At 42.7% G+C, this 16,634-nt stretch overlaps 1 protein-coding gene across 4 annotated transcripts in view; it reads right to left on the reverse strand.

Annotated features, from left to right (window-relative positions):
- KCNIP1 (potassium voltage-gated channel interacting protein 1) overlaps positions 1-16,634 on the reverse strand; it is a 345,736-nt gene that overhangs the window by 13,101 nt on the left and 316,001 nt on the right. For 3 of the 4 annotated variants that reach the window (XM_043596102.1, XM_043596108.1, XM_043596113.1), the window contains exons 2-3: positions 1,187-1,311; positions 310-379 (exon numbers count right to left, since the gene is read on the reverse strand). In XM_043596102.1, the coding sequence (XP_043452037.1) occupies positions 310-379; positions 1,187-1,311 (195 nt within the window). Of the gene's footprint in view, positions 1-309; positions 380-1,186; positions 1,312-6,386; positions 6,420-16,634 lie in introns of all 4 variants that reach the window. The other variant, XM_043596098.1, reaches the window with a different exon arrangement.

Here is a 16,634-nt window from a genome sequence, read left to right on the forward strand (position 1 = left end):
ATTGCTAACTTCTCTGAGACGTTGTTGTCCATCTCGGATATGATACAGTACCTGCTTTCTAGAGCTGATATGAGACTTTATGATATTGCTTTATTAATCTCTTCTCCTCTCTTGGGGAGAATCCATTTCAGAGCTCTTTTCTGCTAAAACTTTAGCTAATTCCATATCTTGTAATAAGGGAGGGGAATCTTACTCTGAGTTGTCCCTGCTGTTGAGGAGGAGACAGAAAACAAGAAACATGAACCTGGAGGAAGAAAGGCTGCTCACCAGAGAAGGAGTTGGGAAGGATCTTTTCAAGATCAGACTCACCTCCATGAGGGAAAAACTGAGCGTAGATCTGCTTGAATGTTTCTTCATTGACCACACCGCTGGGACACTCCTGCGTGAAGGGGAGAGAGTCAGTGGGAGGGAGGGCTGCCTGGCCCCGAAGGAAGAGACTGGGTCCAGCCTTGGGGTTTAGGATTCCTCATCATCCCTGATGAACAGGGACAGGGCAAACACCTGTACACTTCTGTGCCTCCAGGTGAGTGGCCGGGAGATAGCCCTGCCTTAAGAATGAAGCTGCCTTGCAAAATGATGAGACATCATCAGAGAATTGGCACTGTGAGGTAGAAACAGCTTGGGATCTGGGCCTAGGAAGGTCTGGGTTTGGATCCTGGCTCAGCCTCTTCTAGGCTTTGCAACTTTGGGTGAATTAGTGTCTGATCCTCAATGTCCTTACCTGTAAAATGGGGCTAACAGTACCTTCTGACAAGGCTGTCATGAGGTTTAATATATGAAATAATACAGCAAATTAATACATGGGCATTCAGGCTTACACTTCAGTCTTTATGAGCTCAGCACAGACCTAAATCTCGTCAGTTCTGGGGCACTGACAATATTGACAGTGTGAATGGGTCACACTAAGGCTAGAAGCTGGGCCAAGGTGAATTCTCCAAGGTTGTGCCTGCCATGTTGTGAAGTTCCTGGGCTATTGGCCAGTTTCCCATCTATGGAGATTGCCTCATTCTTGCCTGAAGTCTTTCTTTCTAGCCAGGTGATCTTGCTCTCATGTCTTTATAGAATTGGCCTTCCTTTTACAACTACACACATGGAAAACTCTCTGATGGGCCCTGTTGACATTTGGAAGAGCTTTGCTCCAGATGGGAAATCCTGCCTGGGCCTTCAGATGCCCTGTGGGCCTTACATTTTTGAAGCCTCGATAAAGAACTTGCAGCTCCCTCTTGGTGAAATTGGTCTGGGCCTCCAGCTGCTCCAGTCCCTCAGGCCGATGGCAAACCATGGTCATCTCCAGCTCATCTTCAATCTTATCTGGAACCAGAGGAGATGGCATTGGAGTGGCTGACCTTAGTGGCCACTTGTCAGACCACAGTCTGGGCTGTCAAAAGAGTAGTGTTAGGACCTGGGATAAGGGATTCGGGGCTGGGGTCACACTGCAGATGATCCTTCTGCCTTGACCACCCCCCCCACCCCCAACCCAGTCACTTCTGTCTCACACTCAGTCCAGTCATTACCCCAGGGGTGTCAGGCACTACTCAGGGAGGGAGCTTCAGGCTGGAGATGAACACGTTCCAAGTGGAGATGAAGGCAGGAGTGCTAAAAATAAGTCCATAATGAAAACTTTCCCTTTCTTTCAAAATAACTTCTTTGCACATTCAATTTGCTGCCCACTGAACCATGTGAATATTCTAGAGACACAGGTAAGTGAGTGGAATGATTAACAGCTTTCAAATAGCAAAGGGAAACAACTCTATTAAAAATGTAGAGCAAACTCTTACCATTTGGTACAAATAGATGAAGGCTAACCCAATTTGGCAAAAAGTTCCAATTATGGCATGTTAAATATTAATTTAAGAGTACAAGTGTATTTTACAGTGTTGTTTTGTAATGTCTACTAGACATTCTTAAATAATAGGCAAGTGACTTAAATGGGAACTACTTGATATAAATCAAAGCTTCTGAAGCATTTGAGGGGTTCCAAAAACAGTTGCCTGAAGTAGCAGTTTGTTCCTCCAATAAGAATGACAATGTATGGGGCGCCTGGGTGGCGCAGTCGGTTAAGCGTCCGACTTCAGCCAGGTCACGATCTCGCGGTCCGTGAGTTCGAGCCCCGCGTCGGGCTCTGGGCGGATGGCTCAGAGCCTGGAGCCTGTTTCCGATTCTGTGTCTCCCTCTCTCTCTGCCCCTCCCCCGTTCATGCTCTGTCTCTCTCTGTCCCAAAAATAAATAAACGTTGAAAAAAAAAATTAAAAAAAAAAAAGAATGACAATGTAATATAATTTTTCACCAGTTATTGAGAAAGGGTCAGTCAAAGCAAGAAATCTGCCCATCTCCTACTGAAGGACCACAAACTGAATAAGTGGAGGTTTCCACACTTTACCATCACAGCAGGATAAATGAGTGTTTTCCTCTGGGTCCTGCCAGACGCTTTCTATAAATTTATTCCAATCAAGAATCAATTGTCGACTAACCTTCGCTGCCCATTGTTATCGTGCAGACATAAGCAAATCCATATACTGAACGACTGTACATCTGGGCCAGCAAGAATAACGATGAGATGGGCAAGCTGCTGGGAACGCCACACTCCACATGACACCCCATGACCACGGAGGGTGGGGGGCAGGCTGTGTTTCTGAGAGAACAGGGTGAGCAAGTGCTTTCCACTGAGTATATCTGTCTAGTCAGTGCCAAGCTCTTGCTATCAGATTTTCTCTTCAATTGTCACTTTTCCTTTTGAGACTGTGATCTTAATACAAAAGGAAACTCTCCAAATGAGTTTGCGTCTTGGACATCTTCCCTAAGGAAATGGATGTTTGGGGAAGGTGCCAGGGAGAGGCAGAAGAACTTGGTAATAATTCCCAGTGGTTGTCTTTCTTGTGTGCTGGGCAACTGGTATCACCTTATCCTCTTGGGAGTAGGGCAGATTATTTAATATAAATAAGATACTCTGTTTATACAACATAGCTGCAAGTGACCGATTTCTTTTTAATTCTTACAGAGCCTTTAATTATTGTTTTGTTTGTAGCTAACAAGTGGCAATTACCTTAACATTGCAGCATTTCTATGTAAATCAAAGGGCTGATCCACCCCTCCAATGCCCCCCCCCCCCACGTAAATTAATTCAGAATACTTGCCTATATTTTTAGCTCATTTTAAAATAGAAATAAAATTATTGGTTTGAATCTCCCAGTGTTAGATTTAATAGCAATTTTATTTTGAAAAACACAGATATTTAAAAGTGTGAAGAGAGGTGAACTATTAAAATGGAAACAAGGAAGGCAGAAATGTATTTTTTGGAAGAAATGATGTATTTTTTCAGGCATATAGTATACCATTCTCACTTTAACTTATCCAGAAGCTGAAAAGACTTCTTTTGAAAGATTGTCTTGTTTCTATTAATCTTCCTGTGACTGAATTCTTCACAAGATCAGGGAAGTCTGTTTGCGGAAGTCTGTGAGAATCTCTCTGATTCATAAGCTGCACTTACTTACCATCTCCTCTATTATAAATGCACTAAGTAGTTACTGAAATATCAAATATTAAGCCCACTTCATTAAGGGAGAACTAGACTTTATCAATAAATGATTTGTTTGCTGTCTGGGCAGAGGGATCAATTTCCGTATTGGATTCCATAATATCTGAATATTGGGATGATGATTGCCAAGCTTTGGTTTGGTTTTGCTTCTCATCACCCTCTAATTGTCAGGCTGTGGTAACATCAGTCACTGAAGGAAATTCATGTCTTTGGGGCTCAAGATGCTGGGAAGTAGCCTGCATGTCTTCAACCAGTGGTTCTCAATTTTTTGTTTTAATGTATTTCATAGTAAGAGCTACAATTAACAGCACATTCCAGGATGCACATACATATAAACAAAGATTTTATGACATATTTTGAAGCAAAAATTTCCTTAAACACTTTTCCCTATTGATGTGAGATGTACTCTGATCTCAATTTTAATCTATTTCTTTGTAAAATTGTGTTAACCTTCATGTGTCATGACCTGTGAATGGAAAACACTGAGTTGTCTACACTTGTGGCAACCTTCTAGAAGGGCCCACATCTCAGCATTCCTCTCCCTCATACCTGCTGTCCCTTCCCCTCCTTCATCTAGTTCCAGCCACTATAAATATATTCTGAAGAAATTTCTGAAGGGGCTGCTGAGGTTTTCACATTCCTCCTGTTGCACTGACCCCCCTCTCTCAGGGAGTCCCTGGGTGCTGCCCAGGTGGTCCCAGTAAAGGAAGGAGGGAGGCCCAGCTCTCGGGTTGGAGGAGGAGGAAACAGAACTAACAGGTGGGAAGCCTCTTTGACAGTTTCTTCTGTTAAGAGTCTGCAAGGTGAAATGTTGCTTGATATTATTTTTGTTATTAAAAGTAATGGTGAGTCAGTTACTAAGTCAGATTGAGTTTGGATGATAGACATTAAAATTAACCTAGAAATTTAGTACTATGGTGGTAACTACATCACAAGAATTAGAATACCTTCTGTTGGTAAAATACTGTTAATCTGTAAAAATGTTTTCATGCCTGTTGTCCCACTACAACCTTGTGTGTGGTGGGGAGCGAGTATTAGAAAGATGGGTGTCTTAACAGACAAGGAGATTGTCTAACCATGAGTATCTTAAACACTGATGAATTGCCTATTACTACGGGTAAAGCAAGCTAGAAAAAAATCAACGGGAGGGGATTTACAGCAGGAAATTCCCAGACTGAAGGAGAAGTTGGAGAAGATGATTCAGATTAAGTGGTCTTTATTGTTTTGAGCTCACGGACTCTTCTGAGTGTGGGATAAAAGCTTTAGACTCTCAGAAAAAGAAAATGCACCTAATTATGGCATTTTTCTGTACTTTCAGTTGGGTCTTGGATATGTTAAACCCATGGAGACATGTTAAGTGCTTCTAGCACAGGAGATCTCTTCCAAGCTCTGTCACTAAATGGCTTTGCCTAAGACAGAATGGGACCTAGAATCGAGCCAGTCCCAGGTCTCTTTTATAGATCTGGCTTCCATGTGCCCCTACAATGGCTTCCCTTTCCTTTAAGCACAAACTGCAAATTGGTTTGTGACCAATGTGACAAAGTTTGCAATATTAGGAGCTGTGCTCCTAACAAGCTCTGTACAGGTCACACCCTTAGATTATGAGTTGTAGGAGGACCCAAGCCTTTAGTCTCCTCCCTAGTGAATCTCCTCTGTTAGTTCCATGACCATGACCACGGCCAAAGCCAAAAACCATGGCCATGATGACTTCCTTCTCCCTGCACTAAAAAATAGTCTCTTCATCATGGGGTCTCTGGGTTGGACCCCATAGGTCTTGTTTTGTTTATAAAATGTGATGGTTTTTTTTTTTTTTTTTGGAATAACTGCCACTATTGAAAGATGAGAGATCGACAAATTCGGATATTTTATTTCTCTTGGAAAATGGGATTATCTAACAACTTTTAGTCTCAAATTCTCACAAGGAAATAGTTTATGAAAGCTGAGCAGTGGCTGTTCCCTCTGAGCAGCCAGAGCCTCTAGCGCTCCACCTGTACGCCTGTGGCTCACTTCATTCATTTATGCTACCTTCCTGGCCCCACAGGCATTTGACTTTTCCCTTCCTGATCTCTGCCCACTTACCTCCCACCTACCTTTTTTCTTACCTCACTCACCACCCAGTCAACCACCTTTTCTCTCCTTACTACTTATTTAAACACATTCCACTTTGTTTCACAAAGGGCTTAAAATTGATTATAGGAAATAAATATAATAAATTTAAAAGAGATAAAGTAACAAGAAAAACTGCCTCAGAAAATGTTGATTTGATTAAGAGGTCAAGGCCATGGGGAAAAAGACAACTTAGAAATACAGGTCATTTATTGCAAGCAGTGACCAAGCTTGAGTCACAGACTGGCTCTGAGTTTTTACATATTATCTTGTTGCCCATTAGAGAAAAACATATCCGTTTCTTATTAGGAACAAACCTCTTCCTCTAACTTGTCTCTAAAAGAAATTTTCCAGCTGTTTCTATATAGGTGGTGTTTGCTAACAAGGGGCAAAGAAAGTTGGTGAATGAGTAGACTAATTACAAAATCTATTTGATTAAGAAACTCTTCTTTCGGAGGCACCTGGGTGGCTTAGTCGGTTGGGCGTCCGACTTTGGCTCAGGTCATGATCTCGTGGTTCATGGGTTCAAGCCCCTGCGTTGGGCTCTGGGCTGCTGGCTTGGAGCCTGGAGCCTGTTTCGGATTCTGTTTCTCCCTCTTTCTCTGCCCCTCCCCTGCTCACACTGTCTCTCTCTGTCTCTCAAAAATAAATAAATAAATAAAAAATAATAATAAATGTTAAAAAAGAAGCTCTTCTTTTGAAAGTAATATGACCAAAGTAGTCAAGTTAGTTTAAACTTTTTTACCTCTCTGATACTGGTAATACCACCAGGCGATGTCTAGGAAAAAGTAAGAAAACATTTTACCAAATCCATTCATCGAAAAGACAAAGCATACTTTTATTTTCCATGGAGATTCCACTCGGAGGGTGTCCAGGTCACCATCCAGCTCGACATACGCAAAGAGATCTTGTAGCAGAGCTGGTGCTGACCTTTTCCTTATCCTTTTCCCCAAGTGGGAGCAGGCAAGAGTAACGGGTCACCTCGCAGTGCCCACGGCTCCCAGCAGGGGGCTCATTGAGCATGCCCGCAGCCATGCAGCCATGCAGCCCGAAGAGAGATGGGATGGCATGGGGCAGAGGATGCACGGATGTGGATGGGTCCTTGAAAATACCTGCATGTTTGGTTGTAAAGTGGCTTATATGATACCCTTCACAACAGAGGCCCCGTGGTCCCCCTCTGCTACCTTGTCATTTGAAGCTGCACATTTTGTAGGATTCTATATTCGCTCACTCAACGATCATCAGTGACATACCTACATATTTCAGTGAATGAAACGATTCTGTTCCCTGCTCTCCTGGAGCTTACAGTCTACAAGCCTATGCTTCTCTTTTCCCTTTAGGAGCTTGATAAGTAACACCAATGCAGGGGAAAACAAGGTTGGGGGGGTGTTGTGGAAAAAACTAATTAGCACATTAGAACTTGTGAGCAGAGTGGAGGCAGGTGAAGTCCCCTGTTGTGCTGAATACAAAACATAAGACAGATTATCAGACCTGGAAACTCCTTCATGGCACCATAGAGTTGGATGGGTCCAGGTCCCAGAGAGTAGAAAATGGGGGTCTTGTTGCTCTCCTGCAGGCCTTTGTGGTTGATTTGGGGGGTCAACTTGGTTTACCTCTGTAGGCTATTATTTGAACTTCCTCCTGTCCTTCCATCACTCCTGACCAAGAGTGTGTGAGCCAGTCCAGCTATCACTTTAAGTGTGTTTTGGTCACTCCCCACCCATACCCCAGACAGCAGGGGCTCATTTTCTGCTGTCCCTAAAAGTGGTGGTATAGGGGCACCTAGGTGGCTCAGTCAGTTAAGCATCCAACTTCAGCTCAGGTCATGATCTCACGGTTCGTGAGTTCAAGCCCCGCATTGGGCTCTGTGCTGACAGCTCAGAGCCTGGAACCTGCTTTGGCTTCTATGCCTCCTTCTCTCTCTGCCCCTCCCCTGTTCTCTCTCTCTCTCTCTCTCTCTGTCCCCCTCAGTGCTCTCTCTCTCAAAAATAAAATAAAACATTAAAAAAAATTTAAGTGGTGGTATAGATGGATATCCATCCTCTGGTAAATATTTCTGCTCTTGACCTGGTCCTGATCTGAATCCCATGGGAGAAACTTATTTTGCCAGATTTAGTTGCCCTCTGTTATCACTCTGATTAATAGCATTTGCACTTATTTACCATTTCTAATAGACTTTATTTATTTATTTATTTTATTTAAATTTTTTAACATTTATTTATTTTTGAGACAGAGAGAGACAGAGCATGAACGGGGGAGGGTCAGAGAGAGGGAGACACAGAATCTGAAACAGGCTTCAGGCTCTGAGCTATCAGCACAGAGCCCGACGCGGGGCTCGAACTCACGGACCGCGAGATCATGACCTGAGCTGAAGTTGGCCACTTAACTGACTGAGCCACCCAGGCGCCCCTAATAGACTTTATTTTTAAGGCAGTTTTAGGTTGACAGAAAAATTACGTAGAAAATACAGAGTTCACATGCACATCACCTCACGGCTTCCCCTATCATTAACATCTTGCACTAGTATGGTATATATGTTACAACTGATGAACCAAGATTAAAATATTTTTAGCTAAAGTCCATAGTTTACATTAGAGAGCATTCTTTGTGTGGTGCAGTTCTGTGGGTTTTAACAAATGTATAATGTCACGTATCTGCCACTACAGAATCCTCCAGACTAGTTTCACAGCCTTAAAAATACTTACATAGCATTTTTGTAGTGGTATGTCTACAAATATGGGTTCACCGTCTCTGCCATGCCAGGGATGGGATTGGGAGAGAGATGAAAAGACAGACTGTTCATATGGAGGTCTCCGACTAGTGGTGAGACATGCACAGAGACCAGGATTACAAACTCAAATGCCAGTAGTAGTTGGTAAGTAATTTAAATGAGTCAGGTGCTGGGTGTACAACCTGAGTGGCAGGGACTGAGAACTGGTGAGTCATTACCCCATGAAAGGGAAACAGCTCTTACACAGCTAGTCATTGTTATATAGAATTTAGGTTCACAGAGCCCAGATTTTTAGTTTTTCTTAAGAGCTGCTACAGTTAAGATTGTTTGTGTCCTGACTCTTAGCTGTTATCAATGACTTTAACATTGGGAACATACAGCATGGGCCAAATATGATATTCCCATTTGTAGGATGCTATGGATTGCTGGCCTGGAACCCTTCGCTGGCAAATCATGCCAAGGCCAAGTACTGGCATGGCAGTGTGGACATGGCTGAGGCATTGGGAGCCAAGAGGAGGAAGCTCTTCATGAATAACCCCTGGATGGCAGGAAATTGAAAGGGGTGGCAGGGATGGCTCCAAGGGGAGCTGGTAATTTATTTGAGTCTTCAAGAAGGAAGGGAAAAAGGGAATATCTATCATATGCAATGATACAGAAGCCAAAAGGCCAGGGTGAGCTCTCCTCTAGTACAGCTGACTTCTTACTGAGAACAACTGGAAAAGGAGTATTAAAGAAATAAACCAATTAAAATTTTTTTTAAAATTACCATGGTAACAGCAACAAAAAGACACCTAAAGACTGGGCAGGGGGTGGGGGAACAGGAAAAAATACCTTAACACATGTGTTTGAAGGCACTGGACAGCTACCAATTTATCCTATCTTTAGAAGCAATGATTCTGGAGGGAAGAAAAACTCATTAAGGTGAGCCTGACAGTCAGTGCTGCTTTTCATCTCACAGGGTATGCTGATTTATAAGTGGCATGGGTTCTGAGCTTGAGAAACTGAGCAAAAGGGTCTGCTAAGGGGAAAGAATATAAGCAGAACTTTCAGCAATCTGCGAAGACAAAAATGGGATCAGTCCTACGAAGACATTCAGGGCTCGAGGGACCAAGACCGGAGGGGCCACAGAGGAGGGGAGCACAGACTTAAAGTTATCAACCTGAGCTATCATAAGTGACTGAGGTCAATGGAAACTAAGCAAAAACCACAGCCCAAAGGTTGCAGAGCTAAATGGAGCTCTTGGCAGGCTCACAGGGTTATGGGTTAGCGGTTAGATTCAGGGTCTTCTAGGAGGTGGGTTCCTGGTGAACATTCAGGCTTTCAGTTTGACCCCTAAAGGACTGTGTTCTAGGAGCAAGGCATATTAGAAGTAGATCAGGCCTCTCAAAGATTGAAATCCAGCCTCGAAACAACTCAATCCCTATTAGGATTAAGTTTATTTACTCATGCTCAGTTACCTTGCAGAAGTTGAAGGTTCAGCCAGATAGTGTTCAGATTTTGTATTCTAATGTTCACCACCCATTCCAAATTTGCCAGGCATATTAAGATAGGACCAAGAGAAAAAGACAGAATACAGTAATAGATTCATAGTGATCTAAATATTGGCTTTATCAACTATGGGCCTTAAAATAATGGTGAATATGCTCAAGAAAATAAATAAAAAGATTGAGATTCCACCAGAGACTTGGAGAACTGGGAGATATATATATATATATATATATATATATATATATAGTCCTAGAATTAAAAAATATATTATCCAAGATTAACAACTAAATAGATCAATTTAACGGCTGGTTGGGCACAGATGAAGAGAGAATGATTTGGTGGATAGGTCAATAGAAAAATATAAAGACTTATGCACAGAGAGAGAAATACGAAAAATACAGAGAAGACCATAAGAGACATATTGGACTTGAAGAAAAGTTCTTTTATATGTATATATATACATATACGTATATATATATATGTATATATATATACATATTTTTTTTTTGAGAGAGAGGCAGAGTGTGTGCAGAGGAGGGGCAAAGAGAGAGGGAAACACAGAATCCTAAGCAGGCTCGAGGCTCTGAGCTGTTAGCACAGAGCCTGAAGCGGGGCTCAAACTCACGAACCATGAGATATGACCTGGGCTGAAGTCAGATGCTTAACCGACTGAGCCACCCAGGCACCCCTCATAAAAGTTCTAACATATGTGTAACTGGAGTCCCCAATGGGGAGGAGATAAAAAATGCTGTTGAGGCAATATCTGAAGTGACAATTGATCATTTAAAAAAACCAATTAAATATATCAAGCCACAGATGTCAAGCCACAGATTCTGGAAGCATAAACCCAAGCAGAGAAACTCATAGGAAACCACACCAAGGCACATCACAATAAAACTGTTGAAATGCAAAGCTAAACGGAAAATCTTTAATACAAGAAAGCCATCTTCAGATAAAAACCAAGCCCTAGCTCAATGCTTATTAATTAGGACACAGAAAAAGTAGAAATGAAAGTACAACATGCAAACATGTCAAGAAAAAGTGGCTTGGCTATTTTAACACTAGAGGAAGTAGACTTTAAGGCAAGAAGCTTTGCTAGAGAGAAAGGGAGTTTGCATAATGAAGGTGCCATCCACTAGGAAGATATAACAATTCCAAATTAGTATGCACAAATAATATAGTTTCCAAATACAAAGCAAAGGCTGACAGAGAAAAGAAGAACTAGCAAATTCACAGTCATAATTGGAGATTTCAAAACCCTTCTCTCAGCAACTGATAAAAAAAAATCGATGAGGGTATAGAGGATATGAGCAATGCAATTAACAAATGTGTCTCCATTGATAGGAGTGGAGCTCTTTATCCAACCGCCATAGATACCGCACATTGCTTTCAAGGGCTCAGAGAACATTTACCAAAATTGACCTCTTCCTGAGTAATAAAGCCAATCTCAACAAAGTTTGAAGAAATGAAATTGTTCAGAATGTTTTCTATCCATGTGGAATTAAACAAGAAATCAAGAGAAAATCAAGAAAAAAAGAGGAAATCTCCAAATGTTTGGAAACCAAGCAACATGGTTCGAATTCGTAATAACCCATGTATGGAAGAAGAAACCTCATGGAAATTAGAAAGCATTTAGAATCAAATGATAATGAAAATATAACATATCAAAACTGTGGGACGCTGTGAAAACTGAACCCAGAGGGAAATTTAAAGAGCATGACATACTTGAGCTGCAAATAATTTAGGTGACAGTGTGCATACAGTTGAATGCTTAAAATTGAATGCTGTGCTGCCTCTTGAAATCATATTTCTAGTGCTTCTAGTGGTTCATTTTCAGCGTTGCCTAAACTATGTTGGTTACATTAAAGACTACATTAGAGATGGCATGCTGGCATTTGAAACTGTGATCTTTTCTCTCCCCTTAAACATGGTCAATTGATTTATTCTGGGTGAGATTAACACCATTTTTTTTTGATTGACAATTTACTCCATTATTATCAACGATGAAGATCCTTGTTGGTGCCTGTATGGACCGGGGTGGGACGCGCAGGGGCCTGGGCGTGGGGGGGGGGGAACAAGTTCTATCTGGTCCTGAAGTGTAATCCTGGAGGCTGAGGGCTGAGATTCTTACAGCAGGGGCTTGGAGGTGAGTCATAAGCTCACTCAGACACACACAGCACACACAACTCGTCAGCTCTGAATTTTATAAACTTAACGATGAGTCCCGGGAGTGCTGAGCTGAGCTTTGATAAAGATTTTCTGAGTGTTCCAGACATTTTTTTCAGTCTTCTTGCTTCAATAAAACTCAAATCATGTTTTGCTCCAAGCGTTTGTTCTCTTAATCTTGAAACCCTCCTGCCCCTTTTAAGCGAAATTGAATTTATACATTCCTCATTCATTTACACCTTAGTCCTGAAAATCTTCTGAAAAAAAAAAAGAGTCCCTCAAAGAAAATCTTTGAGTATTGCTTGTTCCATTTGATGGGAGATTTTCCAGGTCAAATGACTTGAAAATTCTTCCGCATATAGCATATTTCGGTTCTCTGACCTTTCTCCCCAAAAGGAGGGTGTTTTTGAACATGGCCTTCAGATCAGCACATTGGGTGGGTGGGTGGGAGTGTGGGAAGGTGAGTGTCAGATGTACCTCGGAAGCTGGTAGTAGTAGAGATTAGGTGTCAGAAATATAATGTAATTATTAAAAGTCCACAAAGCCATTATGCAGACATAAATCACAATTCTGTTGGTTGTGTGACAGCATAACATTTGCACATTTTCCACTGAGATTGAAAAAAACAAAGAAACTTCTGGGAAATAAGTGGGTCATTTAGATCCCAGAGTTGGCAGAAAGGAGCCCTAAGTGGTATTTCAGGACAGGGAGCAAGGCCACATACATTAGGGATTCTTGTGTCTCCTCGCCTCCAAAGCAACATTTCATTCCAGCTAAGGCTGTGGCCAGGCTGCAGAGTAGAAATGTCAGGGTCACTGCAGAGTCTCAGCTGCAGGTGGAAATCTCTCGATGATGTTTTAAGTGGACCTCTGTGTCTGTAAAAAGTGTCCCAGGATGAAACTGGATGGTGTACTTAGGTGGCACCAGCAGTCCTCACAGCCCTAGGAGCAATTAGTCACACAAGGCCCAAATCCTGCCACCAGCTAGCAGTCAGGAGGCAGTGGGGAACCTCCCGCCATTTCTCCTTTGGTCTCGGGGGACCCTGCCCTGAAGTTCCAGCACGTGGAGATGGCCAGTTCATGAGTGGTGGCTGCTCTGAGTTGGGGGGTGGGGGGCATGTTGCCCAGGATAAGTGAGTCTTGAATATTTCTGCACGAGATTAGAAGAGCACGTTGGTGGGATTTTGTTACTGCTCTTTTCCACGGGGAAAGGGCACTGCTAGTTTTAAGTTGGAAATACGAAGGTGCAGAGAGGGGTCAAAAAAATTACTCAAAGGAAAAGTAAGATTGCTGTGTGACTAGGACTTCTGTTAGGTTGGGCATAGAATCTTCTCATCAGTGGAAATTCCCTGGATCAAGGTCAGGCTAAGGTGTGAAAATCTTGTCTTTTAGCCTGTGTTTTGAAGGGTAGTTCATTGCTATCCAGCTAACTTAACAACTTACCAGGTGATAGTTTCCAGGCGGAGGGCTTGCCCTGGTGGGCTGGTAAGTGTTTAACAACTGGCATTTGGGGATGGGGGAAAAGCCTGATTGATACCATTTTCCAATTTCTTTGGTGTAAATATTCCCATCAGGCTGTCAACTGAAGTCACAGGATGTGGATTTGGGAAGTGCAGTGCACAATCCGTGGGTATGAGGCAGCTCCATCATATTACTGCTGCTATGTTGGCATATGTTTAACTATCCCAAATTAGTGTGCTAAGGGCCTGAAAAACAATGCATAAAGCAGGCTCAGCTCCAGTAGTCTAACCAAATAAACCTTTTCTTTGTTGTTATCATGAAAATAAGGTTCTGTACCTCATATGGAATAATCACAAGCAGGGAAATAATGGAGATTGGCCTGGTAAGCTTTTGCTGGAATTCAGTATTAATGTATCCTCCTATTAAGTGCCTGTCTTGGTGAGCTCAGAGAGCATGGTAATAGTTTTAGGATTGATCTAATCATCTCACTGACCCTAGGAGGTATATGGTTATTAGGCTAATTCCAGCTATAATCATACCCACCTTGTAGTTGTGAATCTAAAGGAGATAAGATATGTAAAGGGCTCTATGCACACAGTAGGTCCTCAAAAAATGTTTTTCTCATCTAATAGCGTGTTATGTCTGTGATTTTAAGGGTGAGTCTCAAAGGCAGAATCCAGTAATCAAGTCTGTAGATACTCTGTAGGCCACAATTACGCCTTTTCTGATGGATCTAGTTAATTAAGTGTGCTTTTCTTTAATACAGGAAGATTTGTTTGTTCTGTGATTGACTCTGTCAGAAAGGCACTCTGTTGCCAGCTCAGGTTGGACATTAACTGATTAAAGTGAATATTATCATTCTATATTAACCGCAATGGACAGAAGCAAACACAAGACGCTGGCTGAAAGAGCATCGAGCACCTCGGGCTGCAGATTGTCGGGGAACAGGGCAGAGCATCAGTGAGCGGTGGACACTAGAAACACAGGGCCCAGAGTGTAAAGTCTATGAATACAATAAGTGACCGTCACGGAGAAGATTTCCTGCCTCTTCTCCCCTAGAGTTACTGCGTGACTCCATGTCCTCTGCCCTTAATAATCCAGACGGTCAAAATGTGTATTGTTTTGGTCCATTTCTTAGCTGGAGAAGGCTATTGGACGTTACCCTCGCACATCTACTGCCAAATGCAGGGAGTGCAGCCAGTTCATCGGAGCGCGGATGTCTGCCTGCCCAGAGGCAGGGAGAAGATGGCAAGGTGTCATCTGTGGGACTCAGCTCAGAAGCCTCTTAACTGTGCACTTAATAAATGAAGCCTTGGCAGACATACCTTGAATTATTAATGGTGTTATTCAGCTTTGATTGTTTCCTTCTTTTGGGGAAAGGTTATTCACTCAAATGCCTTTGATTAGACTATACAATACATCACAATTGGGCATATTTTATGTGCGACTTTATGGTGATAATAGTTCTGTCTCATTTAGAAGCAAATCAGACATTATGAACTTCGTGATTTATTAATGTATTGATTTCTATAAATGTCAGCGCATCTCACATCCCGTCAGAGAGCCCGAGAGCAATCAGTGGAGAGCCAATAAAAATGTAAAATGAAACCATCATAAAAAAAAAAGGAAATACGGCCTGTTTCAAAGCCCTGCTGCCTCTCTGAATTGTTTCAGGATCCAGATCATTACCATGAAGGCATCTCCCCCACCCCTGAGGAAACAGCCTACATGAAGCTGTCAGGGGAAGCTCTGGCCTGTTTGTCTGTTCTGTATTGTGTCAAATAAGAAAACAAAAGGCAAAGAGTCGGACCTAGAGGGGCCTCTGGACCCAGTGCCCAGCTCTTCATCCTGGAGGATGCAGGAGGATAATGGGGTCCCTTTCCATCAGCTTTGCCCCATTACAACCTACCAGCTTCCTCCTGAGGGATCTTCAGGGTAAAGTCTAGATTCCCCAGCACAATTCTGCACAACCACCCTGCACGGGTCTTCTGCAACAGGCGCAGTCCCCTGTCTCTTCCAGAGTGTGTCATCAGCTGATCTCGATCTCAGCCACCCTTTAAACCTGCCTCGAGAGCCATCTCCTCTGGGCAGCTCTCGCAGACCACCGCAGGGAAAGCTCTCTCTGTCCAAACTCCTGAAGCGCCTGCTGTCTCTGACCGTCCCCCAGCAGGTATCAGAATCTACCTTTGGGTGTCTCAGAGGTCAGTTATGGGAGTGAGGTGGGGTAGGATAGGGTAGGGGTGGAGAGACTGTGTCTTGTGCCTGTTTTTGTTCTGTTTTTATTTTTGGTACCTCGCTTTTATGATGTCTAGAGCCACTCTGCACATAGTAGGTGCTAAGCGCTCATTATTTGCTCTAAGTGTGTAGAATTACGAGAAACTAAATAGGATATAATGTTGAATCCTGAGAAAGCTGCCAAGAGAGTATCTGGAAAGTATTTGGCTAATTTAGTGGCTAATTCTGTCGTCTGACAGTTTAGTTTAGAAATCCCAATCTGGCAGCCCACGGGGTACAGTTGTTGTTTCACTTCTTTTAAATGTGAGTTTTGACAACATTTATTGCACATAAAATATGGGGTTTTGGCTTCTCTTTAGAAATTGGAATTTATGTCTGTGTGGGCCTGCATTACCACATTATCACATGGCAACAATTGGCTGGAGCTGAGGAGCGGCTGCTCCCTTCAGACACGGCACATGCTGGCTAGTAAACCACAGTCCCCACTAGTCCCTATTACATCCCCAGAACTAAGACCGAGGGGCAGTCCTCCATTATCACTCATTCACATTACCTGCCTCTATGAGCCCAGTTTAACCACCCCTTTCCCCTCCCCCATATCATATTTTTCCAAGTGACTGTTGTGTATTTTGTGATAATCTAGAAACATGACAATTTCATTTTTTTGGGTCCCAAGCAGCATGGAGCAAAAAGGGATGCCCTGTGATTAGAGAGGACCTCTGTACAGATTCAGGCTGTGTGAACTTCTGGCTCAGTGCATTTCAGCCTTCGATTCTAATAAGCCACTTTTCACATCACACAGCTCCTATGAAATAAGTGTTATATTGTTCCCATTTTACAGAGGAGAAAACTGAGGTGCAGAGAGGAAAGAGAACATATTAATTTTCCCATTTGAAGAAAGAATCAAGAGATC

The sequence above is a fragment of the Prionailurus bengalensis genome, chromosome A1 (genome assembly GCF_016509475.1).
Source record: "Prionailurus bengalensis isolate Pbe53 chromosome A1, Fcat_Pben_1.1_paternal_pri, whole genome shotgun sequence".
NCBI lineage: Eukaryota > Metazoa > Chordata > Mammalia > Carnivora > Felidae > Prionailurus > Prionailurus bengalensis.